The following is a 17,264-nucleotide window of genomic DNA, read 5'->3' as shown; positions in this document are numbered from 1 at the left end:
GTATCATTTTCTTGCAATGGCCAGGGTTATTTTGATTTTAATTAAAGAATGAAGTAGGCTAGCTCCTGGTCTCTCTAGTGGCAAGACTGCAAAGGACTGACATTAGAACATGAAAAACCCAGCTGCCTGTCTCTTGATTATTCTAGAACAGAGCACATCTCTCTATTAAGATCTGTTTTCTAACTGCACTGTCATTCTGACCACTGCAGATTTTACTTCAGGTCAATAGGGAACATCCAGGAGAAAGTAATGATATATCTATCCAATAGCCTGGGAAATGTAGGAACTATATCAAACACTGTATCCTTCTCTTATGGTTTCATAATTTTAGAAAACATAGCTTTAATCATGCTTTACGATTAGCTGTGCCAAGTTGGGAATGCATAATTGCATTGCTTATTTGAATCTGAAATATGTTTTGAAAGCAGTGCAGTGTGGATAGGCTGGATTTATGCCAGGATGGGTTCCATTTATGCCCATAGTTCTTGATCTGGTAAATGATATACATGCAGAACCATATTTATGAGTATGGATGTCCTTAGCTGAATTGGAACACTTTGTTGATACTGTGCAGTCTGTGCAAAATATTCCATGGCTGACTGTAAATATCTAGGAGAAATATTATACATGACTGTAAGTATCTTGGAAAAATATTATCCAAAACACACTGCAGAAATAATCCAGTTTGAGACTACTTTAACTGCCTTGGCTCAGTGCTAGGAAATCATGGGAATTGCAGTTTATTGTGGCAGCAGTGCTCTCCAAGGGGGAAAGCTAAATGTCTCACAAAATTACAGTTCCTAGAATTCCCTAGTACTGAGCCAGTTAAAGCAGTCTCAAACTGGACTATTTCTTCAGTGTGTTTTGGACCTTACTCACAGGTAGGTGTATATAAAACTTCAGACAATTTTGCCACTTTTTTGTATATTTTTTTATATTTCTCTCCTTGTGTGAGAGTTTCCTCATGCAGATTCTAACATACCTTGCCTGAGATATATTTAAATATTTTTTCCTTTTTGCCTTGTCCTTTGCTCTGACTCCCTCCAATTCAGATTCCTAGACCAGTGCTTTAGCAACTACCTTATAAAGCCTGGCCAAAGCAGATTAGAGTGTGATGCATTTTAAAGCTAAATATAGAAGCCAGATCCTATTTTGGTACTAATATCTTCTGGAGTGACAATCCTGTTTTGCACTGAAAGTCAGTTTGTTAAATTTGCTGCAAGTGGTGAGTTTGGGTTTCTCCTCTTGGGTTATTATTATTATTAAGTCTCCCCCCACCTCTTTATCTCAACTACCCATTCGTTCCCCTTTTTGAAGTCTTATTTTATGAGTGGGGAAATACTCCTTTTCTGTCTTCTTTTCCCCTTAGCCACCCACAAAGAAAAATATACATGAATAGAAACCACAATGGTGAACAGACGTCTGAACATCTGTTCAGAAGACTTTGATCCTGTGGAAAGGCTAGCAGGCTTTATCAGTCTAATTGTCTCAATTTGTTATAAAGGATAAGGGAGCTTTACATATAAATAAATACCTTTATGTATTTTTAGATTGCTATTGCTCCAGAGTCAAGCAGCTGGAGTGTTGACTCAGTGATCTGCATGTATGTTCTGAGAGGGGGTATCTTGATTATCACACTAAGCAATCATTTTTATTACCTTGCTTTGTACTGATGAACCCTTATATTTAACTGCCCAAAGAATAATCTTTCATCCCAAGTGAAAGATTAGATGAGATGATGAGATTCTCCCTGCCACCTTCAAAGAAAAAAACAAATAGAAATGTTACCAATATGGGTAATGTGAGTTGTGTAATCTTGTGTTAGTTTTTAGAAGGTAAGTATTTAAATCTATGTGAAACTGTCCTTGCAGATTGCTAAAGTGAGAACTATTATTGGGGTTGATTTGTTTTAAAATAAAACTTGGGACTCAGAATTTTTTTAGGAGCCAGACCAAGTGGAATGGGAGTCAGAAGAATATTCTCTGGGAGGCTGTATTCTGATTTGCTTTCCTTTCCAACCAGTGGCGTTTCTACACAGGGAATGGGGTATTATGCCAGGGTTCAAGTGCATTTCAAAATTCTAGCCTCTGGTTAGACTCTGGATTCCATAGCGGGTCACTTGCAGGATTACAGAATGGTGAGAGAATAATATCCTGCAAATGTTCACATGAGGGTATACTTGTATCCTCTTTTACAGATGACAAATCCTCTTTTTGAAGGGCTGCCAGAGGACAATTTTTCCCCCTTTAAAAGAGGCCCTCTATTTGAAGAGACAAAGTGTGGTGTAAAGATAAAGAATGATATGGAAGGCAAGCAAAGACCTTGAAGTCACCTACCCATAGTTAGCTGTTGAATTTCAGACTCAACCAGCACACACAGTTCACCTGGTCACAGTATCTCTTCTTCAGCTAAGATGTACTGTAATGCTCTGTATTATAAGAAGTTATGTTTAATTTTGCACCTATATGTGCAAATTAGTATATGCAGTTTTATGCAAATCCATGTCCTCTTATTTTATAATGGATATTGTATACACACACACACACACTCATGGCAATCCTAGTTCATAGCCCTCTATTATTGTTATGTACTGGACCTTCTAGGGAAGTGGTTCTCAAACTTTCTATACTTTTTGGCCCTCTTTACATTTACATGAAGACATTTCCTCCCCCCCCCCACCAGCTTGATATAGTATATAAATACAATTATTTTGTTTGTTTAGTGCACATATTTTTGTTTGCACATAAGAAGAGACAATTTGGAGCAGCCCAAAGGCCTATCCAGCATTCTGTTCCTGTAGTGATAAACCAAGAAGCAAGACAGGAATGCAACAGCATCCTCTTATACACAGCCTTCCACTATTTCCACTACTGGAGGGAATATTTATCCTTCATGACTAATAGTCTTTTTGCTCATGATAAGGTAATCCCGGTGTTTTGAAACAGACCATTTTGGCAGCCTAATACTGGTATTGCTCAACCCATATGCTGCTTCCTAATAGTCACAGCTTATGCTATCAGTATTAAGAGAAGAAATATCCCATTATATTACAAAAAAGTGCAAGAGGTAACCTTACCGTAATTCTTTTTGGGGTAAGCTGGTGTCATTCAGGCTGGAAAACTGGCATTCAGAATAGCAGAGTACATATGTCTGCCAGAATGTTACAGTTTTTATTACTGGGAAGAAAAAGCATGAATTGGTCAAGCGAAATATGTGTATAATCACAAGCATTTTAACCATACTAATAATACTATAATATTTATTTTTATTAGTAGTAGTAGTATAACCACAAGTAGATAATGGCAATTATGCACCTTATCATACCATGATGTTTTTGTGTTTCTTCAAGTCATATCTGATTTATGGTGAACCTATCACAAGGTTTTCTTGGCAAGATTTGTTCAGAGGGAGTTTACTTTTGCCTTCCTCTAAGGCTGGGAGTGTGTGACTTATATAAGGTAACTCAGCGGGTTTCCATGACTGAGCAGGGATTTGAACCCTGGTCTCCAGAGTCCTAGTCCACCACACAAACAATTACACCATGATGGCTCTCTCATATATTGATAACATTTGATTTTTATTTCCTTTATTGGAAATACGCGCACACACACACATTTTGTATCACCTGTATATCACCACCCAGGCCACAAGGGTTTCTGAGACAATGAAGAAATAAACAATACAAACGTAAAGAACCAGTTTTGGAACAGTGAAGCTGAAATTTCAGTCACTGAATACCATGAACAGCCCTTTTTAGGTTGTCTGCTGGAAGCTTAAAAGAGATAGAAGCCTAACTTCCTTGGCTAGGGAGTTTCACAGTCAAGGACTCCTGTATTATACTTAAATAGCAGGCTTACTGGTCTGTATTAGGTTGCTCAGCTGTTCCAGCAAATGAACTTAATAAACAAAAGCCAAGTAACTGCAATATATTGTTTCACCTGTACTCCAAATATTGTATGGTTGTCATTGATGTAGTTTATATTACATGTTCAAGCATGCTTCATGTTATCTCTTGAGACAATCCTACAATCCTCCACTATTCTGTTTTGAAGAATGAAAGGAAGGAGGCTGATGGCTTGGGGTTTGCCTGAGGCCACTTGTTCATAGAAAATTCATTTTGAAAATATGGTACTAGAACAGGTGGATATTTTATAATAACATTTAAGAATTAAGAGAGGGGTTTTCTGAAGGAAGGACAAGGATGCTGAAGATAAAAATTCTTTTGGAAACTGAAGGAACAGTTGGGGTACCAAGGATACAAGAGATGGGAATAAAGTGAAAGACAGATGGAGAAAATGGAAGGCCATAATTGCCTGGGATTTGGGATGTAGGATTGCTTCAAACATTAGGCTGTATGGATTGGAATTTGTAGGGTGACCTGTTCATACACTGATTATAGCAGTAACATGGCATGCATTAAGTATCATGTTTATGAGTCATCTTCCTGAATCAACCTAGAAATATAGCATATGTACTGCTCCTAATGTAATGTATTTGATAGTTTATATTACATTAAGTTTTCATTTTTTATACTCTTTTGATTTATAGCCTCTTTATTAAAATGTTTTAAATTTGTATTCCAGAAATTTTATGAATAAGCATCAGAAGCCGGTGCTAACAGGCCAACGGTTCAAAACTAGGAAGAGGGGTGAGTTTGATCATTTCACTTTGCAAACATAGCTGTAAGTTTATTGAACCCTATCAATGGTGTGTGCGTTTGTTTAATTTATATCCTGCCTTTATCCCAGCAAGGAAACCAAGGCAGTTTCCAGCAAAGTATAGCTAAAATCTTAATTATCCAAAAAGTCAATACAGTGGACCTCAGTATCTGTCGGGGATCCATTCCGGACACCATCACCCCTGCGGATATCAAAATCTGTGGATCTTCAAATTCCGTTGTCCCCAGTGGTGGTGCATGCATGCAGCCATGCCACCATTAAGGTTAGCGGAACATTAGGTGAAGTCCGTCATCCCTAAGGGTGCCGTGGCTGCATGCACATGCTGCCATTGGGGACAAATGGGAGCCTGCCATCCGTGGATGCTGAAATCCACAGATGATGAGTCTGCAGATACTAAGGTCACACTGTAATGAGAAACACAATGTTAGAACAGTAAACACATTTAAAACATTGGGGTTTTTTGTTTGTTTGTTTGTTCAATACCCCTCCTAGTTGTCAAAATAGTATTTACATTCCTGTGCATCAGGATGGGACATCTTAGTCCCCTAGGGCCACTTTCTGTTGCAGAATTCCCTGGGAAATAAATCTACAATGTGGTATTCCTCAGCATTATCAGCTGAACAGTTCTAAATACGTAGTTTCTCCAAATTTCAACTAGCTGCCTTGTCCATTTTTTTAATAAATAGAAAATAGCTGCAACAAAAAGTAAAAAAGATTCAACACTTGCATTGCTTTTTGCCACTGATGAACTTTTAAAATCCTGACATTTTTGTGTATTGACACACAAAAATGTTCCATGCTATTTTTCATCAAACCATGAGGCAAGAAGTAATACTGACATGTATTGATCGTCAGTATATTGCCCCATTTCAGAAACTAGCATTTCTTGTTGAGCCAGAATTCTCACCACAGTCAGAATGTATAAGAAGTATACATTGGAATCTTGATCCTAACTACACTGAAATTGTCACTGGGCACAGAAAATACCACACAAATTATGGGATCCTGACTTGTTTCAGTATACCATAGTTAAAGTTAACTACACTTCCTGGCTTGTATGGAACAGATCAGTTGAACACAGAAGTGTATTTTCTGATCTCCTTCTCACAGCTCTGCTATAGTTGGAGTGGGTGAGATAGTGCACAAGCCCAAGAAGATAATACTGGCTAAATTGTGGCTTAGTGTTTCATGCAGACCAAGTCATTATGAGCATCCTTATGTAACACTCCCACAAACTCTTCATAAGAAAAAAGGGAGAAATTCTGTAATGTAAATGTTCATTTGCCCCACCAATTTGGCCACAAGAGGCTGAGCTAGTGAGATATGTTGGTTTCCTTACTCCTGTGTTCTGCTCTCTGGGACTGAGAGAGCAGCATACCAAAAATGTACCCACTATGATAGTATAAAAATGTGGATGATTTAATATTAATTATCAACATTTTATATATTAAATATTAAGTGTGGATAATTAATATTAAATTCATAGCTCTGACATGCTCTGTTATTCAGTCTCATCTTGAGAAGCTGACCTTAAATAAACTTAAAACAAAACTGAGTTATAGAAGAAAAAGTAAGAAAATAGAAAAGAGCATATATTTAGTAATATCCTATAAAATTCAGCAACCATGAGAACATTTTATTAAAATGTATGTGCTGAAAGGGGAAAGAATAATTTAAGAAAGGTCATTTGATGCTTGAGGAGCACAGATATTTGAAAGTGATGGAGAAATTCAGTAAGACATGCAGATGTCACAAGGTGATTATCACTTGTTCTCTCTTCTAGATGAAAAGGAGAAATTTGAACCCACAGTCTTCCGGGATACAATTGTCCAAGGCCTCAATGAAGCTGGTGATGACTTGGAAGCTGTAGCCAAATTTCTGGATGCAACAGGCTCAAGGCTAGATTATCGCCGCTATGCCGACACTCTCTTTGACATCTTGATAGCTGGCAGCATGCTAGGTATGTTTGTCACACAGAAAACTTCACGACTTTCAGAGCTAATCTTGGAAACATGCCCTCTTGTTTTTTTCTGGTAATGATTTACTTCTGCCTCAGCTCCCTTCCCTTCTGCTCTGTGTGTGCATGTGTGTCTTGAGTTCATCTTCGTGCTTTTCATACCTCTTGGTACATTTTTATAGACTTTGTTTTGATATCCATGACTACTGCAAATGGGTGAAATAATATTTAGGATGGAAGCTAAAATTAGATGCAGAGAGCATCTCAAGTCACAACACTTGTTCTTCAGCCTGAATCCAAACAACAATGTAGTGGACTCCAGTGGCATAAAGTAAGTTGGTCGATGGAATGTATAAAGCCTGCAATTTTTTACTTTGGAAAGTTTCTGGCATATAGTTTTCACTTCATTTTTTACACATTTGTTTTGTGACTTTTTATTAGAAGTTCCTCAGTACTGTGGCATTATCCTCAGGCTTTTGCACAGTGTAATTTTCAGTGGATGGGGAGAGACTGTTTTTAAACTTTGGCTTTAAAACAATTTTAGTTGTATTTTGTTTTAATTGGTTCAAAGTCACCCTGGACCCTATGCAGAGAGAAAGATGGAGTACAAATTGAACAGACAAACAAATAAATAGGCAAACAAGTGTTCTGATGCTCGGGTCTTTCTGTAGTCACATGCTTGGATAGTCTTTATGTTACAGATGACACTTTGGCAAATATATACATAGTGCAGAAGTTCCCAGCCTGGGGTCCCTGCATCCCCAGGGAGTGTGAGATGGAATTTGAGGGAGTGTGACAAATACTGGTTTGTATCCTTGTGTGATGAATTACAAGTCATCAATCAACCAGCTCTAGTGTGCCTTGAGAAGTGGTAGTAGGTGATTGTGTTGCTCAGTTCCAAAGCACACTGCAGAAATAATCCAGTTTGAGTGCTTTAACTGCCCTGGCTCAGTGCTAGGGAATACTGGGAACTGTAGTTTGTTGCGGTACCAATGCTCTCTGACAGGGAAGGCTAAATGACTCATAAACATGATACTTTCCAGAATTCTCTAGCACTGAGCCAGGGCAGTTAACACGGTCTCAAATTGGATTATTTCTGCAGTGTGTTTTGGACCATAGATAGTAGTGTCATTGTTTATTTAATCAAAAGGACATAATTTACAATTTACAGTAGTTCACAATTTTTTTTCTGAATTAGAATCTAACTGCTCAATTTAGATTGACATTTTATGTACTGAGTTAAAAACTTAAAAAAAAAATTACCTGCAGTATTGTATATGGTTCAATTTGTAGCTTAAAAAGTATAAATTAGATTTCTTCATCTTCAGATATTACTCGTATTTTCCGGCACATAAGACGACTGGGCATATAAGACGACCCCCAACTTTTCCAGTTAAAATATAGAATTTGGGATATACTCACTGTATAAGACTACCCCTCTTCCAAAGCACACCAAATAAAAATTTAAAAAACATCAGATTTGATTTCAATATGGTAATTTTAATTCAAATGCTTATGACATGCAGATACTTAACAGGAAAACTTGTTGTATACAAAGCCTGCTTGGATTGGTCAGCTCTCCCTGCCTGCTCAGTCCTCCTTGTCTCCAAGACTATCAGAGCGGTATTGCAAACATGGCTATTATTTCCATACCCCGGGCATTCTGGACGCCTGCACCTTGCTCTGCCCTTCAGTTACACATGTGGCGACTGCAGATTCTCCAGTCCAGCTTGGAAGTTTCAGTACCTGCCCTATAAGATGACACCTGGCGTATAAGACGACCCCCGAGTTTTGAGAAGATTTTCCTGGGTTAAAAAGTAGTCTTATACACCAGAAAATACAGTATATTAGTTTTGTAGGGGGTGTGACCATTAACCAAACATTTCCGATACTAAAACAAAAAGTGGATGCATTATTTCTAACTTAAAATGATATTGTGTGGTTTACAATAACATCTTTCCATTAATTCTGAGATTATTTTGCTTATGTTTTTTCAGCCCCAGGAGGGACTCGAATAGATGACAATGACAAGACGAAGATGACCAATCACTGTGTGTTTTCTGCAAAAGAAGATCACGATGCCCTCCGACATTATGCTCAGGTTTGGACAGAGAACACAAAGAATGGACTACAGTAACTTTTACTTTGCCAGGAAACTAGAATACCCCCAATCATTTTAAATCTCTTTTTTTAAAATTTCCACATTGCAGACACTGGTGCCCAATGCAGGCTCTTAGCTAGTGCCATAAAATGGCTGTCTACCTCTGTGTGGTTTTTTCAACAAAACATGACTCAGAGACAGGGATGGGAATTACATATCCTTGTCAGTATTGTTGAACTGGAAATCCTATCAGCCCACACAGCAAAGCATAGCATAGCATAATCAAAAGTGAAGAACATTGGTTCTGTAGTTGTAGATGAACAACATTTGGAAGTCTGCATATCTCCCATCCATGCTCTGGGGATAAGTGTCAAATATACTTTTGGTTGGGCTATTTGCAAGGCAATTGAGTTTGTCTAAAGGAAACTTTTTTATATGTGTTTCGTTTTTATTGCAGATTAGTTATGGGCACATATAGGAACTGCTAGTTTCTGTTTCCATTGATACTGGATATTTTTCTTATATTTAGGTCTTCAATAAACTCATCAGGAGATACAAATATTTGGAAAAGGCATTTGAAGATGAAATTAAAAAGGTAATGCTGCTAATATTTATGGTCTGGGGCTTATTTTTTAAAAAAATATTTAAAAAATATCTCCATGATGTATGGAATCAGTATCTATTCTGAGACACAGAATGCTAAATTGAAAGCATATATAGCAACTTCTAAATAAACAAAACCAGTCTTTGGCTTTTTGGGAATGGATAATGTTTTTAAAAGAATGTTCTTTTAATTTTCTGATGGTCTAGCAAAACTACCTTTTAACTGTTGCTCAATATTGGGTACCCTTCATTCTATTCAGCTGTTGACACTCTACAAACATTGCCTTTACTATTAATTACAATAATCTGTTGTTAGAAGTAATACTGATTCATTCTGTTTCACATGCTGAAAGCACTTTATATTCATTTAAGCTATCCATTTTCCTTTCCATCACTGCCCACCCAGCTGACTTCATCCAGGGATATTTGATTGTTAATATTTAGCACAGTTGTGGCAAACTGTGCTCCATGTACGTAAATGCAAAAGCCTTTGTTAAAAAATACTTCAAGATTAGAGTTTATTGAAGGCTTTCAGTTTAAGTAAAAAGCAGTCACCAACCTAGCATATTTTTTTTTCTGATGACTAACAGATTAAAAGTTATGTATGAAAGAGTGTATGCTGGAAAATGAATTAATGACTCCTCCTAATCAGCCAGAGTCATGCCATAATGTGATGGGTAATGAACCCATGAAGAAAACCATGTTGTATAGTGGATTGGTCCCATGCATCTGTGGCTGTATTTTTAGTCTCATCAACACACATAATCTGTGTTGGGTGGAACTGGTCTGCTGATTTTACATTTAAATCAGGAATGATCATCTTCTGGAATTAATTAGAATATCCATCAGTTTTAGCTTGTAGTGGTGGATGATGAAACTTGCATGCAAGAATGCTTGGATGGCCACAGGTTTCCCCATCATTTATTTTTCTCTTTCAGAGATATGAATAATTGCAGCTACATCTGGGATAGTAAGTTAGTGACTCTGAAGATATATCACACAAGAAATGATTGACATCATAATCTGGAAAGGGTACATGTCAGTCTTCAGTACACCGTGAACTTAGAAAAAGCCGATAACTCAGTGTTAAACACACATGCTTTACGTACTGAAGTTAAAATTCCAGTATCTCCAGACAGAGCTAGGAAAGACTTCTGTCTGAAACCATGGCAAATCAATGCCTGTCAAAGTAGGCAATACTTAACTAGATAGAATAGTGGTCTGAATATGCATAGGACAGTTTCCTGTATTCCTGAGAGATTTTTGCAAATTCCTTTATCTGAAATTGCTCTTTAATATCCACTCAAAGAAGATTTAGGTAGCGCTTAGAAATGTTACTTTTGAGGTGCAACAGAGGAGTTTATCGCATCGCGTTCCGAGAACATTTTTGGAACCCAATTGGAACGGAACACTTTCAACTTTACCGCACGTTTTTGTCCCCATCGGGTTCCCATCGCGTTCTACATACCCCTCAAAGTGTTCCATATGTGTTCCTCGGAGGGAACGGATGAGAAAGTGATCCAAGCTTGTGGAAACGTTTTTAAAACGGTCCAAGAAATGTCAGAGCGGTAATGTAATCCGTTCTTACTTCCGTTCCCATGTTCTGCCTTGTTGTGATTGGCTGAAAGGACTTCCCTCCCTGCATTCTGTTTCCCAAGCTCTAGCCTGGCCCTGGATGGGGCTCTTCGACTACAGAGTCCTCCAAAGCCTGGCTGGAGCTTGAGAGAGGCTGTCTCCCCAGCTCTAGCCTGGCCCTGGATGGGGCTCCTCGACTGCAGAGTCCTCCAAAGCCTGGCTGGGACTTGAGAGAGGCTGTCTCCCCAGCTCTAGCCTGGCCCTGGATGGGGCTCCTCGACTGCAGAGTCCTCCAAAGCCTGGCTGGGACTTGAGAGAGGCTGTCTCCCCAGCTCTAGCCTGGCCCTGGATGGGGCTCCTCGACTGCAGAGTCCGCCAAAGCCTGGCTGGAGCTTGAGAGAGGCTGTCTCCCCAGCTCTAGCCTGGCCCTGGACAAGGTTTAAAAATGTAGGACCTTCTTTTTAAAATTTCCTGGCCAGGAAATTTTAAAAAAAAGTCTTACATTTTAAAACATTGTCCTACATTTTTCCTAGTTTGGAGGTCCCCAGGGATGGCAACCCTATGTTTATGTATATGTATAACATTTATGTATATATATATATGTGTGTGTGTGTGTGTGTCTAAAAGTATACATACAACATATATACAATATACATATTTTAAATATGTAATATATACAAAATATATATTATATATAATATAAATATATTACACACAATATATACATATATATGCATATTATATATATATATATATATATATATGTATATATATATATATAAATAAATTTTTGTATATATAGATTGCGGACTATATGTGTGTATACATGTGTGTGTGTGTGTGTGTGTGTGTCTATATGTATCTTGTATATAAAAAGATTAGGTTGTGTTTGCACAAATATCTCCCTGTAAAAGCCTTTTGTTCTGTGTATGTGGTACTCATGAACAAGAATACACTGTTACAAATACGCATGTGCAAATATTGAAACGTTCTCATACTTATCACGCTTCCTATAAGGACAAATGCGGTAAATTGTGTTCCCGTTACGTTCTCGGAACGCTTTACATTTTCGAATGCGATAATATCCGTTCCCATAACGTTACATCTTGAAACGTTTTCGGAACAGAATAGAAACGTTTCAGGCACTGATGCGATAACCTTCAGAATCTGTTTATGGAATTCATGTAGCCCGAAAATGTAAGTTTCCCAAGCTCTGGAGTTAGGTCTTTTTGAAAAAGAGTGTCATTGAGCCATATGTGTTTATAAAGAAAAAGTTGGGCCTCCATCTAGTTTTGGCAATGCAAAAGGCAGTGAGCCTTACACCTTGGCTTTTTTGTTTAGAGGCAGAGTGTGCAACTGTACCAAGGATGCAGCCAGTTTTTGCCCCTTCACACTTAGTGTGCCCACATCCATTTTTAGTAAAACATTGGAACTGGAATGAACTTCTGGTTGTGGGAGGGTTGTGAGCACTTAAGAATTCATGTGACACTTCTGGAGAATCTTAGAGGCATTTTTCTCCTGGGGGAAAAAAAAACACCCCAAAAAACTGTGGGCATATATGCGCTTTTGGGAGTCAGGACAGACTTGGAGTAGGTCACAAATAGGGGATTACTGTCACATGTAGCCAATAGGCTGTGCTTCCCTTTGCAATACACATAATGCAATGATTAATTGTCTTCTTTAACCTCATGCTGGAAAATGAATTAATTTGATCATGACACTAGAATAAAAATTTGCCATGATGATTTTTAAAAATAAAACCATTCATCTATCCAACACATGTTTATGCTGGCCCTTATTTCTACCAAGCTGGGATTCAAAGGGGTTTACAAAACAGAGGAGACAACAGATAAAAACACATATCGGTTAGTGACACATGCATAACCCATTCTACACATGTGGGGCATAGCACAATGGACATCTCCTGCTGATCTCAGCAAAAGCAGAGTTGCATATACAACAATAGTGCATCTTGTAGTAGTGCATTGCACAGTGACACCCAGTAATTGGCAAGTATTATGCAGTGTTGCTTTTCTTTCATTTAGGTTGCTTAGGTTGAGGGGATTTTGGATTGCAGCTGTGGTTAAAAGCATACAAAAACTGTGTTTAAAACAGTTTTAAATGAAAACAGTTTAACATATTAATTTGAAAGGATGAAAAACAGCAATCATTTGCAGCTTATGGTGACTCTCAGGTGACCCTATCTTGGGATTTTCTTGGCAAGATCTGTTTAGAGGAGGTGTGCCATTGCCTTCTCCTGAGGATGAGAGCATGTGACTTGTCCAGTAGGTTTCATGGCTGAGTAGGGAATCAAACCATGGTCTCCAGAGCCATAGTTGAATGCTCAGACCAAACCGTTACCCCATGCTGGCTCACAAAAAAAGCACAATAGCACACTAAAAAAAGAAGAAAGGAAAGCTCTTTTAATGTAAAACAGTCAATTCCCAAAAGCCTACTAGAATTAAAAGGTAATCACCAAACTCTTGTTTGTATAGCACCTATAGTTAAATCAGTGATTGCCTGGCAGCAAATAAATTGGAGCTGAGTGGGTGTGAGGGCAATATTATTCAGAAACACTCTAGTGTTTGAAGACCTCCCCTATAGAGCTCTTAACGAAAGCTGTATAGGGAATAGGAGGAGAACTGCACTGAAAGCAATCAGTTGTGCAAGTTGGTGAGGCTAATAACAACCTGAAGCTGAACACTGTTCAATTTTGTGCTTTCTAAGTGGGTTAATTAGAATTGGATTTTCCCCCCCAGAAGCTATTTCAGCCAATGCTTAACAACTGAGTCAGGAACAAATAATACCTTTTGAACAAGGGGAAATGATCTCCTTGTATAAAAATAAAATAAAAGGCATCCTAATGTGGCCCTCTGCCAGTATCTCATGATACTAGTCATCTTTGAGACAAGGAGAATGGCATGATTGTTGACCTCTATTAAGTACTGCATTCTACATGTTGGCCTGCAACATTCAGATCTTTATTTTATGTGTTTATGTTTTTATTTGATGTTCTAACTGTGGTTTTAAAAAATCCATGATGTAGAAATTGAGCACACCCTATTTTGAGAAGTGGGGTCTGACACTCTTTGTCAGTTCCATTATTTATCCATAATTAACAATTATATGTTTCATCTTGCATAAGGCTAAAAAATATCCATTTGTAGATTTAGAACTGATGTTTCCTTAGCAGGACATGCCACAAATATCTTGCATATGCAAAACTCTGTTAAATAGTTTGATAAATCCACCACATGTGTTTTGAAAAATATTTTGAAGAAACTGTGTATACTGTGCCATGTGCAGTCCAACACTCTTCTGACATTCACAGTGGAACATTCTGGCTAGAGATGCTGTTGGTTGTAGGTCATGCCCCAAATTGTATTCTCACTTGACTTACAATTAAATGAAGCCAAGGCCTGCTCTTAAGGAGATCACTGTGAAATAGCACCTCCCTAGTATTGGTGGCACTCTTAATTTTGTCCCATGTTTGGCACCATTAATCTCAGTGGCATCTGGGTTCCATGTCTTGATAGGCCCTGGAAGCTTCCATAAGTGGACATCTACCACCTGGGGGCAAAAAAGTAATCTGCTTTTTAGAGGAGAGGTCTAGGAGCTTGAAAGCTTGGGAATGCTTGAGAAAGCAAAAGCCTCCAGAGCTTTATGAAGCCTGTAAGCCACACAGCTCCCATTATTGTGTTTTGGGTATCATAAAAGAGTGTCATATTTCTCTTCCCTTTCAAACAATGACAAGAGACAGAGTTTGTGAGAACTCTTTGTAGGCTGTCTGATAAGGAAACATTAATATTGAACTGTAAATCTTTTAAATGCTACCATTCTCTCTGCATATAGAACAGGATAATCTGTGGGTGCCTTTTATGCCCTTGAAGGCAAATAATTTCCCCCAGGAGGTTCAGAGTCTTTTCTAAAACTTTTTTTTAACAAGAGTTCTTCTCCCCATTCCCCACATCATGCCTTTTTATAGTCTAGCCAGTAATCAGTATCAATTTCAAGCCCTGCATCTTAGAGAAATATAAAGTCATCTTATTTTTCAAAACTGTTTTGAAATAAGTTATGAGATGCAGTTGGCTTGTGTAAAGGTTAAAATGGAACATGAGTTGTTGCTTTTGGATGTTCTTAACTTGAAAATTCTGGTAATTGGCAGATGCCTGCTAAAATAGATAGTGAATGTTCTTTCAACCAAGTCAGTTAGAATTCTTGCAGGTTATAATTTCACAGCTTCTCTTATGTAATTGCTGCAGTTTGACTGGGCAGATTAAACATTTAACCCTCATTTTTCTTCTCTTACTGTGGCTTTGCACTCTAGCAAATATGTCTTTTACATGTGATCTTGAATTACCATATAAGAATTAGTTTCATAATTGTTCAGAATCATGGTAAAGTTTAAGAAATCCATGCAGAAATCATTCATGCTGTTTTTATGCATTTAGATTTGCTTGAACTCACATAGCCTATGGGGTAACATTAACATCCAGGCTTCCTTAAATAAAAATTAATAATAATGAAAAGAAACCACAAAAGCTATTGGGTCTCTCTCACAGTGAAGCAGTTTTGCATTCTGTTTGAATCCACTGGAAGTGTTTGGCATGTCCTTAACTCTCCTTTTCTCAAAAGGACTATTAAAAGTGCTTAAAATCTGCCCCACATGTATTATGGAGACCAGGACTTGGGAATCTTACCATCCTCCTTATGTTCCGTTCAGCCCTAACCAGCATAATCAATGGTGAAGACTTCTGGGAAATGCAGTTCAGCAATATCTGCTGAATTCTTGTTCAAGGGCTGCTTGATTCTTATTTCTAATGCAGAAATTGCAGTAGTTGTCAGATTGTGTCAAATTCCTAGACATAAGCAGTCTTGGTTTTACATTTCTGGTTCTGAGTATCTTCATGTCCCAGGAATTATCCCCTGCACAGTCTGTTCTCACCAGGGCCCCTATATGCTACCTAAAGAGCTAGGAAGAAAGGATCTAAGAGACAGATCAGGGGTGGGAATCTTGTGGCCCCCAGATGTTTTTGGATTGCAGCTTCCAGAACTTCTCATCATTGGTGTGCTGGCCAGGGTTGTTCAGAATTGCATTCCAACAACCTCTGGAAAGCTGCATGATTTTGAACACTGAACTAGATGCTCTGCATTTAATGTAACATCTATGTTTTATGCTTAGACTAGGTTTTGAGCTCATATTTAATCATGGATCTGTGCAAGCACTGGCATTTCATGGAAGGCAGGGGTGTGTGCATACCACTAGTAATGCTTTAGGTGCTTCCAAAATGTTTCTAAAAAGTATGTCTGTTATTTGTTTCACAGCTCCTGTTGTTCCTTAAAGCCTTTTCTGAAACGGAGCAGACAAAGTTGGCAATGCTCACTGGGATTTTGCTTGCCAACGGGACGCTTCCTTCTACCATTTTAACAAGCCTTTTCACTGACAATATTGTCAAAGAAGGTAACTTGCTTTTTTCTGGCAGTGCTTGCAGGATATATTAAACTCTGGTTTGGAGATGAGTTTGCCTTCCCAGAGGCTTGGGTGTTGGGGCTCTGAAGAAGGTCTTTTGTAATCTTCGGCCTCTTTCTGGAAATAGATTGAGATGTGTAAATTATTTTGTTGCTCATTTTAAAAATGTAATTAATTGATCAGCTAGTTTCATATTGTGCTAATGTACTGTACCTCTTTCTGGGTTCTTTGGGGCCAATTATTAATTTAAATCTAAGCCATTTTCCCCAACAACAATGTGACAAACTATATTCTAAATTGAGCATGTATCCAAAGTTCCAAAAGTTGCATGTGTCCAAATGAAGTGCCAATGCAGGACTTCATTGTAGGACTTTTCTACATGCACTGCTAAGTAGTATTGTAATCTTGGGTGTAAACCTAAATAAAAGATATAAAATAAGTGGAAATGCATAATAGAAATTCCATTATAAGAAATTTACCCTTTTGTCTCTTCCTAAATACATAATTGAAAACCCAACAGCCTTATTCAAGATGAAAAGGGTCTAATGATTAGTCTGTCAACTGCAGCTCCTCTTCTCTCCAGTGCTCCATTTCTTTCTGACCCAAACTAGTAAGACCAAACCCCTCTTGAGAGTTTCCCCACCCATAGGTCCAAACCAATCATTCACAGGGGTTATGCTAATAGGATTTATTCTGAGTAGTGTGACCACTTCTTTGTGAACCTGTATTGAAAGAAGTTTCAGAAGTGCTCATTCTGAATTAAAGCTTTGCATATTTCTTGTATATGCTAGGGGGACAAAAGGGAGAGATGTCTTATCAATAGAAGGGGGAAGAATAAGATATTTTAAAATAATTTTGAAGATATTTCAGAGCAGCTGG

The 17,264-nt window shown here is 38.0% G+C and overlaps 1 protein-coding gene across 2 annotated transcripts in view; it reads left to right on the top strand.

The window, feature by feature from the left end:
- BZW2 (basic leucine zipper and W2 domains 2) overlaps positions 1–17,264 on the top strand; it is a 49,126-nt gene that overhangs the window by 14,436 nt on the left and 17,426 nt on the right. Inside the window, exons 1-6 of one of the 2 annotated variants that reach the window (XM_089533124.1) lie at positions 1,207–1,225; positions 4,584–4,648; positions 6,463–6,639; positions 8,634–8,737; positions 9,267–9,332; positions 16,241–16,376. In XM_089533124.1, the coding sequence (XP_089389250.1) occupies positions 4,591–4,648; positions 6,463–6,639; positions 8,634–8,737; positions 9,267–9,332; positions 16,241–16,376 (541 nt within the window). In that variant the 5' untranslated portion in view covers positions 1,207–1,225; positions 4,584–4,590. Of the gene's footprint in view, positions 1–1,206; positions 1,226–4,583; positions 4,649–6,462; positions 6,640–8,633; positions 8,738–9,266; positions 9,333–16,240; positions 16,377–17,264 lie in introns of those variants that run through there. The other variant, XM_089533123.1, reaches the window with a different exon arrangement.

The sequence above is a fragment of the Sceloporus occidentalis genome, unplaced genomic scaffold (assembly GCF_023333645.1).
Source record: "Sceloporus occidentalis isolate IW3139 unplaced genomic scaffold, rSceOcc1.0.p SCAF_7, whole genome shotgun sequence".
NCBI classification, from domain to species: Eukaryota; Metazoa; Chordata; class Lepidosauria; order Squamata; family Phrynosomatidae; genus Sceloporus; species Sceloporus occidentalis.
Note: the sequence above shows the minus strand (reverse complement) of the source record. Positions and strands in the feature narration are given on the sequence as shown.